The sequence below is a fragment of the Procambarus clarkii genome, chromosome 4, assembly GCF_040958095.1.
Source record: "Procambarus clarkii isolate CNS0578487 chromosome 4, FALCON_Pclarkii_2.0, whole genome shotgun sequence".
Classification (NCBI taxonomy): domain Eukaryota; kingdom Metazoa; phylum Arthropoda; class Malacostraca; order Decapoda; family Cambaridae; genus Procambarus; species Procambarus clarkii.
In genome coordinates this window covers 45,011,420-45,030,751 of record NC_091153.1, presented here as the reverse complement: position 1 = coordinate 45,030,751, position 19,332 = coordinate 45,011,420, and the positions used below count along the sequence as shown (strand labels likewise).

Sequence of the window (19,332 nt, the reverse complement as noted above, 5' to 3'; positions counted from 1 at the left end):
TGCATCTGTGTGGTACAGCTGCTTGCTTGTAGACCATCTGTGTGGTACAGTTGCTTGCTTGTAGTGCATCTGTGAGGTACAGCTGCTTGCTTGTAGACCATCTGTGTGGTACAGCTGCTTGCTTGTAGACCATCTGTGTGGTACAGTTGCTTGCTTGTAGTGCATCTGTGAGGTACAGCTGCTTGCTTGTAGACCATCTGTGTGGTACAGTTGCTTGCTTGTAGTGCATCTGTGTGGTACAGCTGCTTGCTTGTAGTGCATCTGTGTGGTACAGCTGCTTGCTTGTAGTGCATCTGTGTGGTACAGCTGCTTGCTTGTAGAACATCTTTGAGCTTGTATAGGAATCTCTTAAGTGGGACAGTCTCACATACCTCCTGATAATCTAATAATTTACAATCCATCTTTTCTAATCTCAATCATTCTGTCGTTAAACTCTAATAGGTTAGTTGGGCATGCGTTCCATGGAATGATGTGAATGATTAGGGGCTCGTGAAGCTTCGATAATTAAGAATGATCTACATATCATTCTAGTATCAATCAATAAAGTCATTCTAGTAATGATCAATCTACTCATCAATGAAGTATCATCACTGATACTTCACGTTAGTGCGTATGAACTACACATAATAAGATACAATATTCAACACATGCAATAGTAATCATGACGATTGATGATCTATTTGGTTATTAACTACATCATGAGCTAGTTATGTTTCTATATTGGTCTGAAATTTTGTTGTTTTTTTGCCATTGCGTACCACCGGCCATCTCAGTGATGTAGTGGAGATCATTGCAAGTGGCTAGCACAGTGTCTCAGCAGAGTCCTTTAGGGTCGTTGTTGCTATCCCTTGTCAGGTCCTTGAAGCAGGGGACTTCTCCTCTTCCTCTCTCACACAACTATTGCGCTCAGTTCCCTCTCTGGAGGGAACTCATCAGATGAATCAGGCAAGACTCATCAGGTGAGCCAGACAGGACTCAAGAGGTGAGTACTGTTGAGTCAAGACACTTTTTTGTGTGAAAAAATAGTAGTTAGTAACAGTCGACTGATTGACAGTTGAGAGGCGGGACCAAAGAGCCGAAGCTCAACCCCCCCGCAAGCACAAATAGGTGCGTACAACTAGGTGAGTACACACACACTCACACAAGTAATTGGTTAAATAAATTATCAGAATGAAAAATAGTTTCACAGTATTATTTTCACAGTTGGTGTAACATATCATTAATAACACAATAACCATTACAAGGGGAAGCTCCTAAATATTCGTTTTCATTCCCCTCGCCAGTTTTATTGGAAACATATATGCAAGAGTCGTTGCTCACATTACCTGACGTAATTGTACCACAGGTGAAATACGTATCGTTATTTTTAATAATAAATCAAAGATGAATATTTCAGGAAGTCAAACGATGTAGATGATGCGCATTTGTTTTCCGGGAAACGCATGGAAACACGAAGAAGAAAACGGAAATTTTGAAACGTTCTCTATGAATATAAATTTTTGAATGGGTATCTAATGTATAATAACACTATGTTGATAGATATAGTGCATACTTCCACCGATCGATTACACTAGCAGCTGACTTTAGCAATTATTTTATTTGTGTAAATAACTTATAAAATTAAAATTATTTAGACTAATCTTGGCTTCAATAGAGCCAAATGTATCGATATTTATTAATGAACAAACAAGTTTTTCTTACCTGATTTTATGGAGGTCCTTTCCACAAGAAAATCTGAAAAGAGAAGAAAGATAAGATTACTTCTAAATTATATACTAATACATATGTATACTCCTTCTACTGTGACAATAGAGACGGCATATACACATTGAGAGTATACCTTGTTTCTCGGTGGATATATATATATATATATATATATATATATATATATATATATATATATATATGTCGTACCTAGTAGCCAGAACTCACTTTTTGGCCTACTATTCAAGGCCCGATTTGCCTAATAAGCCAAGTTTTCCTGAATTAATATATTTTTTCTAATTTTTTTCTTATGAAATGATAAAGGTACCCATTTCATTATGTATGAGAACAATTTTTTTATATTGGAGTTAAAATTAACGTAGATATATGACCGAACCTAACCAACGCTACCTAACCTAACCTAACCTATCTTTATAGGTTAGGTTAGGTTAGGTAGCCGAAAAAGTTAGGTTAGGTTAGGTTAGGTAGGTTAGGTTGTCAAAAAACAATTAATTCATGAAAACTTGGCTTATTAGGCAAATTGGGCCTTGAATAGTAGGCTGAGAAGTGCGTTCTGGCTACTAGGTACGACATATATATATATATATATATATATATGTCGTACCTAGTAGCCAGAACTCACTTCTCAGCCTACTATTCAAGGCCCGATTTGCCTAATAAGCCAAGTTTTCCTGAATTAATATATTTACTATAATTTTTTTCTTATGAAATGATAAAGCAACCCTTTTCTCTATGTATGAGGTCAATTTTTTTTTATTGGAGTTAAAATTAGCGTAGATATATGACCGAACCTAACCAACCCTACCTAACCTAACCTAACCTATATTTATAGGTAAGGTTAGGTTAGGTAGCCAAAAAAAGCTAGGTTAGGTTAGGTTAGGTAGGTTAGGTAGACGAAAAAACATTAATTCATGAAAACTTGGCTTATTAGGCAAATCGGGCCTTGAATAGTAGGCTGAGAAGTGCGTTCTGGCTATTAGGTACGACATATATATATATATATATATATATATATATATATATATATATATATATATATATGTCGTACCTAGTAGCCAGAACACACTTCTCAGCCTACTATTCAAGGCCCAATTTGCCTAATAAGCCAAGTTTTCCTGAATTAATATATTTTCTCAAATTTTTTTCTTATGAAATGATAAAGCTACCCATTTCATTATGTATGAGGCCAATTTTTTTTATTGGAGTTAAAATTAACGTAGATATATGACCGAACCTAACCAACCCTACCTAACCTAACCTAACCTATCTTTATAGGTTAGGTTAGGTTAGGTTAGGTAGCCAAAAAAGTTAGGTTGGGTTAGGTTAGGTAGGTTAGGTAGTCGAAAAAACATTAATTCATGAAAACTTGGCTTATTAGGCAAATCGGGCCTTGCATAGTAGGCTGAGAAGTGCGTTCTGGCTACTAGGTACGACATATATATATATATATATATATATATATATATATATATATATATATATATATATATATATATATATATATATATATATATATATATATATATATATATATATATGTGTGTGTGTGTGTGTGTGTGTGTGTGTGTGTGTGTGTAAATAACTGTGAGAGAGAGAGAGAGTTCTGCCAAAGGCAGTTTAGATGACAAAAATGTCGTACGAATCATATATTCACCCAACAACAAAAATATTTAAAAGAAGCGGATGAGTGTCTTATCTTCAGTGTAACAATTTTACTGCACTATTTTGAATAGAATAACACAGGCAAATTTAAATATATAAGTGAGTGCTCTAAAATTATTCTCGTTTTTTAATTGTCGGGAAGAGAAAATGGGGTTCATGGAGGCCCAACTACGCAAGATTTGCTGGGAGAGTATTGAACAGACGTGGACCTCTGGTGTTCAGACAGTATTGAACAGCCGTTGACCTCTGGGAACAGCCGTGGACCCCTGGGAACAGCCGTGGACCCCTGGGAACTACCGTGAACCCCTGGGAACAGACTTGGACCCCTAAGAACAGCCGTGGACTCCTAGGAACAGCCATGGACCCCTAAGAACAGCCGTGGACTCCTAGGAACAGCCATGGACCCCTAAGAACAGCCGTGGACTCCTAGGAACAGCCATGGACCCCTAGGAACAGCCGTGGACTCCTAGGAACAGCCATGGACCCCTAGGAACAGCCGTGGACTCCTAGGAACAGCCATGGACCCCTAGGAACAGCCGTGGACTCCTAGGAACAGCCGTGGACTCCTAGGAACAGCCGTGGACCCCTAAGAACAGCCGTGGACTCCTAGGAACAGCCGTGGACCCCTAAGAACAGCCGTGGACTCCTAGGAACAGCCGTGGACCCCTAAGAACAGCCGTGGACTCCTAGGAACAGCCGTGGACTCCTAGGAACAGCCGTGGACTCCTAGGAACAGCCGTGGACTCCTAGGAACAGCCGTGGACTCCTAGGAACAGCCATGGACCCCTAAGAACAGCCGTGGACTCCTAGGAACAGCCATGGACCCCTAGGAACAGCCGTGGACTCCTAGGAACAGCCATGGACCCCTAGGAACAGCCGTGGACTCCTAGGAACAGCCATGGACCCCTAGGAACAGCCGTGGACTCCTAGGAACAGCCGTGGACTCCTAGGAACAGCCGTGGACTCCTAGGAACAGCCATGGACCCCTAGGAACAGCCGTGGACTCCTAGGAACAGCCGTGGACTCCTAGGAACAGCCATGGACCCCTAAGAACAGCCGTGGACTCCTAGGAACAGCCATGGACCCCTAGGAACAGCCGTGGACTCCTAGGAACAGCCATGGACCCCTAGGAACAGCCGTGGACTCCTAGGAACAGCCATGGACCCCTAGGAACAGCCGTGGACTCCTAGGAACAGCCATGGACCCCTAGGAACAGCCGTGGACTCCTAGGAACAGCCGTGGACTCCTAGGAACAGCCATGGACCCCTAAGAACAGCCGTGGACTCCTAGGAACAGCCATGGACCCCTAGGAACAGCCGTGGACTCCTAGGAACAGCCATGGACCCCTAGGAACAGCCGTGGACTCCTAGGAACAGCCATGGACCCCTAGGAACAGCCGTGGACTCCTAGGAACAGCCATGGACCCCTAGGAACAGCCGTGGACTCCTAGGAACAGCCGTGGACTCCTAGGAACAGCCGTGGACTCCTAGGAACAGCCGTGGACTCCTAGGAACAGCCGTGGACTCCTAGGAACAGCCGTGGACTCCTAGGAACAGCCGTGGACCCCTAAGAACAGCCGTGGACTCCTAGGAACAGCCGTGGACCCCTAGGAACAGCCGTGGACTCCTAGGAACAGCCATGGACCCCTAGGAACAGCCGTGGACTCCTAGGAACAGCCATGGACCCCTAGGAACAGCCGTGGACTCCTAGGAACAGCCATGGACCCCTAAGAACAGCCGTGGACTCCTAGGAACAGCCATGGACCCCTAGGAACAGCCGTGGACTCCTAGGAACAGCCGTGGACTCCTAGGAACAGCCGTGGACCCCTAAGAACAGCCGTGGACTCCTAGGAACAGCCATGGACCCCTAGGAACAGCCGTGGACTCCTAGGAACAGCCGTGGACCCCTAGGAACAGCCATGGACCCCTAAGAACAGCCGTGGACTCCTAGGAACAGCCATGGACCCCTAAGAACAGCCGTGGACTCCTAGGAACAGCCATGGACCCCTAGGAACAGCCGTGGACTCCTAGGAACAGCCATGGACCCCTGATGCTCAGACAGCATTGAACAGATTCAAATATTGTCTACTTGTGCATCATCAATTAGTAAAGCAATTAACCCTTATAGATACCATCACGATATCTCTCCCTCATAACAGTACAGGCAAACGGTAATTAAGAACACTGACAAGTTATCTCAGCTGATAACAGCACCTGAACACATAATTAACTAACCCAACCCACTCGCCTGAGAGTGGAAGCGACCCCCTCTCCCCAACGTCCCGTATGAGGGTCGTAACTGTACGTGAATTGCTACTTTAGTGATACAAAATAAACTAATTAATTAGTTATTCTTGGCGCACCTGCGTGTTTGCGTGCATGCACACACGCGAGGGCTTGCATGTGTGTGTGTGTGTGTGTGTACTCACCTATTTATACTTGCGGGGGTTGAGCTCTGGCTCTTTGGTCTCGCCTCTCAACAGTCAATCAACTGGTGTAGAGGTTCCTGAGAGAACCGAATCCCTTCTAAGTGCTATATAGTCGTAATAGCTTGGCGTTTTCTCCTGTATGTGTGTATGTGTGTATGTGTATGTGTGTGTGTGTGTGTAATACGCAGATCCCTCGCTGTGATGTAATTGGCTGCCCAGTCCCCGCCACAATCAACCTATTACCTAACAGCCCAATTAGACAATGCAATCCCCCCCAAACAAGGCTCGTTGCAACAGTTGGCTCCGGGAACTGTAATTTGAGGATGGTGGTTCACATCCGTTACAGGTCATGGATTGTTATTGTGGGTGTGGTGGAAGGGGGAGGGGCTGTGGTGGGTTAGGGCGTCTGTCTGTCTGTCTGTCTGTCTGTCTGTCTGTCTGTCTGTCTGTCTGTCTGTCTGTCTGTCTGTCTGATGTATTAAATTATATGTAATATATTATATGTCACTCTGGGGCATACAGAGGGCAGATACAATTGGGTTGTTAGATTATGTCAGCCACCTGCCATCATATCCTGCCCCGTCAACCATCATATCCTGCCCTGTCAACCACCATATCCTGCCCTGTCAACCACCATATCCTGCCTCGTCAATCACCATATCCTGCCCCCGTCAACCACTATATCCTGCCCTGTCAACCACCATATCCTGCCCTGTCAACCACCATATCCTGCCCCCGTAAACACCCATATCCTACCCTGTCAACCACCTATATCCTGCCCCGTAAACACCCATATCCTACCCTGTCAACCACCATATCCTGCCCTGTCAAGCACCATATCCTCCCCCGTCAACCACCATATCCTGCCCCGTCAACCATGATATCCTCCCCCGTCAACACCTTCTCCCTCGTCTCGGGTTATCCAATATCGATATCACAACTTCCGGCCGATAAAAGCCGCCGTGCAGGGTAGGTAAACCGGTTACCGCTCTCGACGCGTACCAGGGTTCGATGCCTTTAAGATTTAACAATACACAAGTTGTTAAAAGACATTGAACAAGACGATTACTGAAGCCAAAATATATACGAGACATTAACACTCATCCACCGGTTAATTAGGACACATAATTAATGCGTTGATTGTTGATTTGATGAGTTGATTCACAGTTGAGAGGCGGGACCAAAGAGCCAGAGCTCTACCCCCGCAAGCACAACTAGGTGAGTACAAAGAAGATCAGCCAGAGGCTCATGTAAGAATACAATTAAAATATATATATATATATATATATATATATATATATATATATATATATATATATATATATATATATATATATATATATATATATATATGTGTGTGTGTGTGTGGTCCCAGAAACTCTATCCTGAGTGGACAGCGCTTCGGATTCGTAGTCCTGAGGTTCCGGGTTCAATCCCCGGTGGAGGCGGAAACAAAAATGGGCAGAATTTCTTTCGCCCTGATGCTCTGTTCACCTAGCAGTAAATAGGTACCTGGGAATTAGACAGCTGCTACGGGCTGCTTCCTGGGGATGTGTAACAAAAAAGAGGCCTGGTCGAGGGACGCTAAGCCCCGAAATCATCTCAAGATCACCTTAAGAAGGGATGGGTGGTCAGGTCCTAGTCTCTGGCCTCCACCTCTCTCTCTCTCTCTGCTTCCCTTAGCCAGGCTGTTGTTGATAAAGGCTCTGGCCAGCCGGAAAGGTTTCAACATTCCCCAGTGTTTTGTTACGGTCAGTTGCATATATGTTTTGAATGTGGGGGAACCTGTCTTTCTGTAACACAGGTGAGGTGACTGTAAGGCAGGGTCCGCTGTATGTTGACCAGACCACACACTAGAAGGTGAAGGGACGACGACGTTTCGGTCCATCACGGACCATTCTCAAGTCCAGAATGACTGAGAATTATTCTGAGAATCATTCTCAGAATGAATGGACTTGAGAATGGTCCAGGACGGACCGAAACGTCGTCGTCCCTTCACCTTCTAGTGTGTGGTCTGGTCAACTTACTTTAGCCACGTTATTGTGACTCATCGCCACCGCTGTGTGCTTTTAATTGTATTATTTTTGTATGAAATAACATACAGAGTGGAGTACCTGGCGGGTAATATTTCACCAGGAGTGTGGGAGAGAGAGAGAGAGAGAGAGAGAGAGAGAGAGAGAGAGAGAGAGAGAGAGAGAGAGAGAGAGAGAGAGAGAGAGAGAGAGAGAGAGAGAGAGAGAGAGAGAGAGAGAGAGAGGCAGAGAGTGAGAGAGAGAGAGAGAGAGAGAGGCAGAGAGTGAGAGAAGCAGAGAGAGAGAATCAGAGAAATACCTCCAAAACAACAAAAATAACAGGTAAACAAGGAGCCACACTGCCGGAGGCGGAAAGACAGGAAAGGGAGATGAAGGTCACGATGACCAAGTACCCGACACAGTAGTGTGGACACGTTGAGAGGGAAGAACAAAGGTGGAGAAGAAAAAGGTGGGTGGAGGAGAGGGTGGCCTAAAGGTCAGAAGTGAGTGGGCGGAGGCGAGGAAGGACACACCGATAAAATCAATGATATACAAGAGAGAGAGAGAGAGAGAGAGAGAGAGAGAGAGAGAGAGAGAGAGAGAGAGAGAGAGAGAGAGAGAGAGAGAGAGAGAGAGAGAGAGAGAGAGAGAGAGAGAGTGTTTAAGACAAGAGAAGGAGAAGGAGAGTAAGAGAGACAACTACCCCAGCATGGTACGCTGGTGATGTAGTAACCATCTTATCACCCTGGTAGTTCATAACTACCCCAGCATGGTACGCTGGTGAAAAAATTACGAAATTTAAACAAATCAAATATATACAAAAATATTTTTGAAAAGCTCATCTAAAAACACACACATCAATCAACATTCCCTCTACACCATGTTTGTGTATTCTGCATATTTTAACAATGTATTTTTCAGTTGTAACAATTGCTACATGTTGAACATTTCCAATTCGTTAGCGAATTGATCATTCCCCAGTTCATGAATTGTTCGGTCTTTCCCAGCAAGCAACTCTGGCATTGCCTATCGGCGGCTGACGAGTAGAATATTTCTAAGTGGAGTTCTAAGTTTATTGTGGCGTTTCCACGGGCAGGAGACGCTCCAAGTAACTCTCAAAAGGATGCAACAGGCCTGCGAGATTACGTAACTGAGTGTGATAGATATACATAAGGCTCTAGATATCACTAAAGATGCCAATACCAGAAGAAAAGCACTTACAGGAGCGATATCAAAGATATCAGATTCACCAAGGCTTTTGTTGAGGGATAAATGACCTCGAGGGACAACAGGGAAGTACGACAAACGATCGAGGAGAGGTTTTAATGTACTGGCGCATCTGATCCCTCAATTGTCGCCATCCCTAAATCAACAACACCTTTAAGGCGCTAGATGCTTCCGTGTTTAGGTCGGTTAGCGCGCTAAGAATGTTCTTCCTCACGCCTGGCATGAGAGAGAACGGAGCAGTGTCGGGGGGTAACTAGTGCATACTGATAATGGCGAATCCACCGATAGTATTTTGATGATGCTGATACTGATAGTGGAAGTAAGATTTGATTAAACCTGCAAGAGAGCCAATATATGCAACATAGTCAACACTATCAACATATCTAAAACCTGTAACATAGCTAACATATGTCGCACAGCCAACATGTAAACAAAGGCCATACCTGCAGCGTGGCAACATCTGGAATTCTGCCAACACCTGCAACAGGTTCAACACCTGCAACTAGAGCCAACACAAGGAACAATAAGAGGGATTATCCAGGATTACAATGTAGGAGTTGAGCCTTGTGTCAGAGTGAGAGAAACCTGTGCAAGAGGCCTGAAGTCACCTGGTCCTCTCTCACCCCTCTCTCTCTCTCCTACCTCTCACCTCACCCCTCTCTCCCTTTCTCCTACCCCTTACCTCACCCCACTTTCTGTCCCTCTCTTAGCCCTCTCCCCACTCTCCAATCCCCATTCTTCCTCACAATGCTCTCACTATTTTCCTTCCCTCACCCTTTCATATCTCCTTTATCATCTCCCCCTCCACCTCTCACTCTTAATCTTACTTCTTTCTTCTACTTTCCCTTCGCCTAATCTTCCTTCTCTCTCATATCCCCCATTGTCTTTTTTTTTCACCTGGCCTGACTTGAAGAAATTCTCAAGTGCCTCTAATTGCCTCTAAGAGCCACACTGCCTCTTGTGCTAAAAGGCTTTGCCAAGGACCAGCTCTATTACCTCCATAACTGCTTCTTAAAAGCTTCGTTTTTCTCCCCCACAAAGTGAGGCGTTATTTAAATGAAAAAAACAACTGGTTATTTAAGGTGATTCACAGATGGAGTGCTGTTCACATCTGTGTGCTGAGAGAGGTATTGTTGTTCACATCTGTGTGCTGAGAGAGGTATTGTTGTTCACATCTGTGTGCTGAGAGAGGTATTGTTGTTCACATCTGTGTGCTGAGAGAGGTATTGTTGTTCACATCTGTGTGCTGAGAGAGGCATTGTTGTTCACATCTGTGTGCTGAGAGAGGTATTGTTGTTCACATCTGTGTGCTGAGAGAGGTATTGTTGTTCACAGATGGAGTGCTGTTCACATCTGTGTGCTGAGAGAGGTATTGTTGTTCACAGATGGAGTGCTGTTCACATCTGTGTGCTGAGAGAGGCATTGTTGTTCACAGTGGAGTGCTGTTCACATCTGTGTGCTGAGAGAGGTATTGTTCTTCACAGATGGAGTGCTGTTCACATTTGAAGGATGGGAGCCGGTGGCTGAGCGGACAGAACACTGGACGCGTGATCCTGTGGTCCCGGGTTCGGTCCTGGGCGCCGGCGAGAAACAATGGGCAGAGTTTCTTTCACTCTGATGCACCTGTTGCCTAGCAGTAAATAGGTACCTGGGAGTTAGTCAGCTGTCACGGGCTACTTCCTGGGAGGTGGAGGCCTGGTCGAGGACAGGGCCACGGGGACACTAAGCCCCGAAATCATCTCAAGATGGGGAACAATGCTTCTCTATTGAGTGTTTACCTAGATGAAGTCTGGGATGGGTAAAACATCTTTGTGGGACAAAAATACGAGGGTGCTCTGTTTGACAGTATGTTGTTCCTTCTCACTGACAGTGGTCAATGCGATTGGGCAATGAGGCACTACTGCAATCCCATTCTAAATAAGTGATTAAATAAATTGGTTTTTCGTACTTGTACGCTGGTCAAGAAAGCTGTTAGTGTATGATGCCTGCCCTCGTGGCTGGTAGGTTCATGTGCATCTGTTATGCAAGGCATAATACTATATGGAAAGCTTTGGGTATGGGTAGAAAACTTGGGTACGGGTTCAAAGCTTGAGTATGGGTAGAAAGCTTTGGATATGGGTAGAAAGCTTGGGTATGGGTAGCACGGTGGCTGACATGTGTGAATACAAGATCTGAATATTTCGTAATCTATTCTGAGATTATAACTAAGCAATTGATCCTATCTACCCAAATCCTTTGATGTTCAACGGGTATCCTATTGACGTCTCGCCGGCAGTTATAAGCAGAATGCCCCATACGCCTGAAACAGGGCCTAACTACCGGGTAGGGTGGTTACGTAGGCTGTTCACCACCTGTGCTTACTACAAATTTGACAGATGAACCTCGTGTTGCATTTGCAGATGGAATTGTTGTCGTTCAGAACATTGCCAAGATTAGTATTGCAGCACCTGGTTATTAACTTTAGGGAAACCACGTTCAGTCCTCCCCACAGATCTGTCCTGGCTGGACGCTCATGTAAGTGTGCAATGAACACTTTCTGATTGTTAGTTGCAGGTGCAATAGACTCCCTGGAAACACAAACCGAAACTGTCTCTATTTTCCGCTTATTAAAACTTGTAATAAAGTTGTTACATCTTGGCTTAACGTGTTTATGACGTATTAGAACGTTGTTACAACTTGCTATATTGGTTGTTATACCTGGTTAGGTAGTGTTAAAACTTGTTCGAACGTTGTACCAACGTCGTAGTTTCGGTGTGTGTTTGGCGGAAGCTGTGATCTTTAGTAGACAAGAGAAGAGGTCACAGTGGAAGCTCTGAATGGGCTATTAACCCCATATTACCTCGGGTAGTTTAATAGTTATCTTGAGGTTATCTTGAGATGATTTCGGGGCTTAGCGTCCCCGCGGCCCGGTCCTCGACTAGGTCTCCTTTTTGTTACACACCCCCAGGAAGCAGCCCGTAGCAGCTGTCTAACTCCCAGGTACCTATTTACTGCTAGGTGAACAGTTAATAGCTGGTAGTATCTGTGACAAAGAGGTGACTGAAACTAGGCAGAGGGATTTCTGGTGCAGGAGTCAGTGCTCCTAGATTCCTGAAGCGAATTAAGAGAGCCAGATTCCCATCAATCTTTAGATGGTGAGTTGACTGCAATATGAATTCCAGCTTCTGTCAATCTCTCAATCTCTCTCTCTCTCTCTCTCTCTCTCTCTCTCTCTCTCTCTCTCTCTCTCTCTCTCTCTCTCTCTCTCTCTCTCTCTCTCTCTCTCTCTCACACACACAATTTATATATATATTCCTCCCCTGCTCTCACTCCATAACCTGTACCATGTAATTTCCCCTGAGATGAGCTGATAATCTGGAACAAGATGAAAGAAACAATTTATATTGATAAAAGTCCCTCTGGCGCAGTGGTTAAGCACTTGCTCGACGCTTCGCCAGCGCTCTGACCTAGATTCGTGTCCGGGGAGGATTGACTAGGGCGCCAATCCTTAACCGTAGCCTGTTTACCCAACAGTAAAATGGGTACCTGGTTCTTAAACGATTATGCGGGTCGTATTCCAGGGAAGATTAGGATTAAGGACTTGCCTGAGACGCTATGCTTGCTAGTGGCTGTACAAGAATGTAAAAACTCTTGTATATATAAATAAAATAAAAAGGTGTTGTAAAGCTATGGAGGGAAGGTGGTGAGTGTGATCACATGTATGTGACCAGGAGAGTAGACTCGTGCTCGTGGCTCCCGTCTTCTTTCCAGGGGGCTCAGATACACGTGGCCTCCTCCTCCTCAACCATCCACTTCCAGTCATCTACAATTCTGTGTTGAAGATAATATTTCAACTCTATACCTGACAGAGAAATATAGAAATATGTTTTTTGACCAGACCACACACTAGAAATTGAAGGGACGACGACGTTTCGGTCCGTCCTGGACCATTCTCAAGTCGAATCGACTTGAGAATGGTACAGGACGGACCGAAACGTCGTCGTCCCTTCAATTTCTAGTGTGTGGTCTGGTCAACATACTTCAGCCACGTTATTGTGACTCATCGCCTGCAAATATGTTTTTATTTTTTCGCAATTTAATTTTCACCGCCACAATCACCATCATCACCACAACCACCACCACCACCACCACTTCCACTAGCATTGGTGGTCGTTCTACAACCATTGTGGAAAGTTTCTTTACTAGCCACTAACCAGCCTGACATCAACCAGCCTGACATCAACCAGCCTTACATCAACAATCCTGACATCAACCAGTCTGACATCAACCAGTCTGACATCAACAAGCCTGACATCAAGAAGCCTGACATCAACCAGTCTGACATCAACAAGCCTGACATCAAAAGCCTTACATCAACAAGCCTGACATCAAAAGCCTTACATCAACAAGCCTGACATCAAAAGCCTTACATCAACAATCCTGATATCAACCAGTCTGACATCAACCAGCGTGACATCAACCAACATGACATCAACCAGCCTGACATCAACCAACCTGACAACCAGTCTGACATCAACCAGTCTGACATCAACCAGCCTGACATCAACCAGCCTTACATCAACAATCCTGACATCAAGAAACCTGACATCAACCAGCCTGACATCAAGAAACCTGACATCAACCAGCACGGCCTAATCAACAAAGGCCAAATATTCATTTCACGAAGCCCCCCAAACCCGCTGTGTAAATGACAATTGTTTACACACGACTCACAACTGCTCACATTCGAACATTTCTCGAACAGTGCTCCGCTGGCGACCTCTGTTCGAACCACAACGCTCTAAATGCTTCAACTACGTTCTAAATATACAAATAATCGCCAACTGAACTTAAAAAACCTAACCTAACCTACATGAAAATATGCATAATATGCTAATAAATAAGAATTTAGTTTGAGGAAATTCCTATTTTGAAAGAATAACGTGTTAAAATTGATGAATGGGTCTTTGGGGTCGACCGCTGGATGGAATGAATATAGACTGAGGGTGGATGAAAGGATGAACAATTACTCTATGGTTACATACAATTTACTTGCAATTAGTTATATTCATATTCATTACTAATATGATTGAGGTATGCCAGTTGGATCAGCAAAAGGCAGTTATACTGTATAAACTATTCAACATCATACGCCCTAAATGATGCTGTTTATACTATAAAAAGTAAATGTTATAAGACCGGTATATACGGATCTATCTATAACCTGAGATACAGGTTTAGGGCTTTTCTGACCCTCAGCGATGTCGAAGATGAGTCACAATAACTGTGGCTGAACATATGACCAAACCACTCATCAGAAAGTGGAGTAACAATAAGTCCGTTCTGGACCGAAACGTCGTGTTGATAATGGTCCAGGACGGACCGAAACGTCGTCGTTTCTCCACTTTCTGATGTGTAGTTTGGTCATCACATAGCGATGTCAATTGCAGATCATTGCACGCAAGTCTTAAAATGGAACTGCTCAACAAGATTAACTTCAGTCTCAGTGTATTGTATTTCATGGTAATCACGTATTTCATGAAATACAAACTACAATATATTGTAGTTTGTATTTCACGGATACAAACAGCAGTACACACCACTGGCAGCATTGTTGAATTATCACGGACTTAAACTCAAGCTACTGGACTGTCCAAACTTCAGAAAGGCAATGGGAATTGGAAATAGAACTAACTTGCTTTAGAATTGGCCACACATAGTTGACTGGAGGCGAGTGTCTACCTCCTGAGACGCCTTCCCTGACAATAAGACACTTGCTGAGTAAATGCAATTGGGCCTTACTGAAACAAGACAAAAAAAGGTTCATCAACATACCGTCAAGAAAATGACTTATTGGTACTAATTTCTGAGGGCCAGCATGTTGTTCACTCATATAGATATAAATGTCCCATTGGCTCAATCGGCGCTTTTATTATACTGGTTTATTAAATTCAGAGATGAGGGGAACTGTTACATTTTGAAGAGATGATGAGAAGTAGGTTTAGGAATGCCTTAGAAACCCTGATGTTTTAAGTGATGAAAGAATTAAGCCCCCCACTTTTTCGACCGTCATTACTTCAAGGTAGTGACTCTTTCATTCGTATATTTTCTTCAACACATTTTATTTACAACTGTGTATCGAATTGGTTTCGAAAACTTTCTTCATCTAGTCCGTTCCACTTATTGACGAGTTCTAGACTGAAACAATTTCTTTCTGACATCTCTGTGTTTACAGGTTTTCAACTCGGTCCTCCCGTTCTGTGCCTTAGTTGCAACATTACTTCTATATCTTCTTTGTCAATTCGAATTCCTGTTAGCGATTCTGGTCAGAAGTTCAATAGCTCCTGTCTTCCTCTATTTCTGCACATAGGTACCACCTTTGCCACATTCCAAATGGCAGATGTTTGCCCCCTATTTCTAGTAAGGAAATGAAGACTATAGCAAGGCGTATGCACCATGATTCAGCTGCCTCTTTTAGCATCCATGATGAGATGGTGTCAATGACTGTGGATTTGTTCACGTTCAACTCCTCTAAGTGTTCATCTACTTCATCCAGTGTTACTTCTATTTCAACGTCTTTTCTTCTGGTAGTGCTTCACCCCTAAGAGGTCACAGATCTTGGAACACACACACCCATGCTAGTGGGATAATACACCCATGCTAATGTAACACCACACCCATGCTAATGTAAGAATACACCCATGCTAATGTAACAATACACCCATGCTAATGTAACACCACGCCCATGTCAACAAGCTGTCATGGACTGGATATCTTGACCGGCTGACAGTAAATACAATAATTAAACAGCAGAATTAAAACCTAAATAAACCCTGTACGTGGAAGCAGGCATAATATAGCACACCTTGACACCCCGTACACCGATAAACACGCGCTAAAACATACACAAATTGAGGGAGCATCAATATAATCAATATATTACATTGCCAGAAACTTGTGGAGTCGCTACGTCGCAACAGGAGGCATTATATATGGATGAGAGCCGCCGCCTCCTCCCCGGACGCACGCCCGCCAGAGACACCGGCCACATGGTTTGTTTACCTTCCGCTCGCGTTCCAATACTCGCCATTTTCACAATCTCACCCATTTATTTATCCTTTAAGTCGTTTTAGAAGATACTATTATTAGCTGTTAATTTTCTTAGCTAGTTTTTACACCGTTTTGTCAAATAATGGATGTCTGGATTATGCTTGTGGATGATTTTTGTTATGTTTTTTTTCAATTTGCATTTCTGAACACTGGGAATGTATTCGTGGCATCTCTGGTACACGGGTGCGCGCGCACACTCAAGTCTCGGCGGGAAAAGATCGGCGGGACTTTTAATATGCCCCGAAAGTCCTCGTCTCTGATGTTACAGAATAATCCATACAACATCCACGCCACAAAGCCATGTCAGAGTGCATGTCACACTCATGCCAGAGTGACAACACACTCGTGTCAATGACAACACTTCATGCCAGTGAGAGTTCAAGGAACTTAAACTAGCATGACTAACTTGGAATGTCAATAAATAGAAGCTTGAGGTATTCAAAGTGACACTTGACCTTTCGTTACGCCTGCGGCCTCACGCTACACCTGACGTAACTCCTCTTCACTCTGACGTTTCACTCTCTACACCCCTGGAACGACCAACACTACGCCCCAGAGAGAGAGGAATTCTCCCCTGTATAGTTAATGATGACTTAATTACTCCCCTAGTTGTGCTTGCGGGAGGGGGGGGGTTGAGCTTTGGCTCTTTGATCCCTCCTTGCAATTTTCATTATTAAGTGACTGCCTATTGCATACTTTACTGTCCTTATCTAATTTTTCCCATCTGAAAACATGTTTCCTGCCTAGTGTGGCTTTATAGAACTGGCCCAGAGTTGTATTTCATAGAGCTGGCTCAGGGATGTATTTCATAGAGCTGGCTCAGGGATGTATTTCATAGAGCTGGCTCAGGGATGTATTTCATAGAGCTGGCTCAGGGATGTATTTCATAGAGCTGGCTCAGGGATGTATTTCATAGAGCTGGCTCAGGGATGTATTTCATAGAGCTGGCTCAGGGATGCATTTCACAGAGCTGGCTCAGGGATGTATTTCATAGAACTGGCCCAGGGATATATTTCACAGAGCTGGCTCAGGGATGTATTTCATAGAGCTGGCTCAGGAATGTATTTCATACAGCTGGCTCAGGGATGTATTCTAAAGGCCAGGACAGTTTTACAGTGTTCTAGAGTTGTATTGATACTAATACTACCACTAATAATAATATTAACAATACAGAACGAGTAATCACACTAAGGTGACTGAATCAATGAGACGTGGTCTAGCCACCTGTGCCAGGGAACACCCATCGCATAGGTTCGAATCCTCACTGCAGCTACTACGAATTTTTCCATTGATGTAGTCGCGTTAGTGTTGGTTACTCTCTGTGTATTGAAAGAGGAGCGTCAGAGGTAAAACATTCCTGGATGACAGAGCCAGAGTGCATAGGGGGGGATTGTGTGAAAATCCTGGTCCGGGTTCAGTGGAAGCCTCAGGAAACCCTCGTGTGTTCAGTAGAACTTCAAGGTTGTCATCCTTTTGAACCATGTCGTGGTCCAGTTGACTATGGAGGGTATGACCCTCCCATGGTCTGGCTTCCCCCTCCCATGGTATGACCTCCTCATTCCATGGTCTGACCTCCCCCTCCCATAGTTTGATCCCCCTGTTCCCATGGAAAACCCTCCCCTTCCTATGAATAAACCCCTCCCACAAACTGACCCTTTCTTTTCCATGGTCTGACTCTCACTTTCCCATGGTCTGACTCTCACTTTCCCATGGTCTGACCCTTCCATGGTTTGACCGTCCTCTCCAATAACTTATCTTGTGGTTACCTTGCGTTAGTTCCAAGGATCAACACCCTCGCGGCCCGGTCTCTGACCAGGTTGGTGGCCTGGTCAACCAGGCAGATGCTAGCACGTATTAATCACAACTTGATTGATTACCTTACCCTTTGTAGGTGTCTATAAAGTGAACTTTTGAACACGATAAGAGATCGAATAGCTACGTCCTTTATGTTTGAATGAAGAGTGTTGAACAATGTTAGACCTTTGATGTTTAGGTCTCTCTCAGCGTACCTAATCCTCTGGTGCTTTTCAACGGGGCTGTTTTGCATTGGCTGTCAATATGCCTGAAATTATGGAGTGGGGATAGAGGGAATGATAGCTAGTGCAAGATGGCACAAACACAAGCCAGACAGGAATGCACTGGAGAATATCTTGATGCTGTCGCGTGTGCTTTGCTATGTTGCAGTCTTGTTCTCAGGATAGTTTAGGGAGAAGAAGATTAACAAGCGTGTTAATCTGAGAGAGGGAAGGTCCTGCGCCTTGTTGTGTGTTTACTGTGGCCGTCTTGATGGTGAGTGGACAAGCGTGTTAATCTGAGAGAGGGAAGGTCCTGCACCTTGTTGTGTGTTTACTGTGGCCGTCTTGATGGTGAGTGGACAAGCGTGTTAATCTGAGAGAGGGAAGGTCCTGCGCCTTGTTGTGTGTTTACTGTGGCCGTCTTGATGGTGAGTGGGAGCGCAATCTGTCCTCCTAAGGTTTCCCAACGTCAAGAAAACGGTCAATTTAAAGTAGTCTCTCCTAACCTGCCAGAGGACCCAAAACAGAAAACGGGACAGTACGTCACTTTCGCCAGCCGCTTCTATTTTCTAGTACGACACATTTTTGGCCTTAGGTAAAGCATACGAGCGAAAAGCGACGCTCTTTGTAAGGGGGACAGGTTGAAGAGCAACACCTACCCTACTCCACTGGGCCGTGAGGGCTTTTTTCTTTATGTCACCGTCTTCGTATCTTAAGGTTATCTTGAATTGATTTCGGGGCTTAGCGTCCTCGCGGCCCGGTCCTCGACCAGGCCTCCTTTTTTTTTACACACCCACAGGAAGCAGCCCGTAGCAGCTGTCTAACTCCCAGATACCTATTTACTGCTAGGTAAGAGGGGCATCAGGGTGCAAGAAAAATTTTGCCCATTTGTCTCCGCCTCCAGCGGGGATCGAACCCGGAACCTCAGGACTATGAATCCGAAGCGCTGTCCATCCAGCTGTCAGGCACCCTCACATATTGCGTCTTAAATTGCGGGTATAGAACGGACCTTATCTCCCTTCAGGATGATCCATCCACAAGGAAGATGCAGTAATATCCCGTTCAGTAGCTCGCGTAGGCACGCGCCCCCAGCCTACGCATGCGCGCTAGCTATGGCACCCATGGCCAGCAGGATACACCTGGATGGTGCTAGGATAATTATAGACTAGAACAG

At 44.5% G+C, this 19,332-nt stretch overlaps 1 protein-coding gene across 1 annotated transcript in view; it reads left to right on the top strand.

Moving 5' to 3' along the window:
- Window positions 1–557: 557 nt before the first annotated feature.
- Window positions 558–19,332, top strand: part of LOC138371443 (uncharacterized) — a 29,338-nt gene continuing 10,563 nt past the window's right edge. Inside the window, exons 1-2 of the mRNA XM_069336303.1 lie at window positions 558–602; window positions 13,488–13,737. Coding sequence (XP_069192404.1) covers window positions 558–602; window positions 13,488–13,737 — 295 coding nt within the window. The remainder of the gene's footprint in view (window positions 603–13,487; window positions 13,738–19,332) is intronic.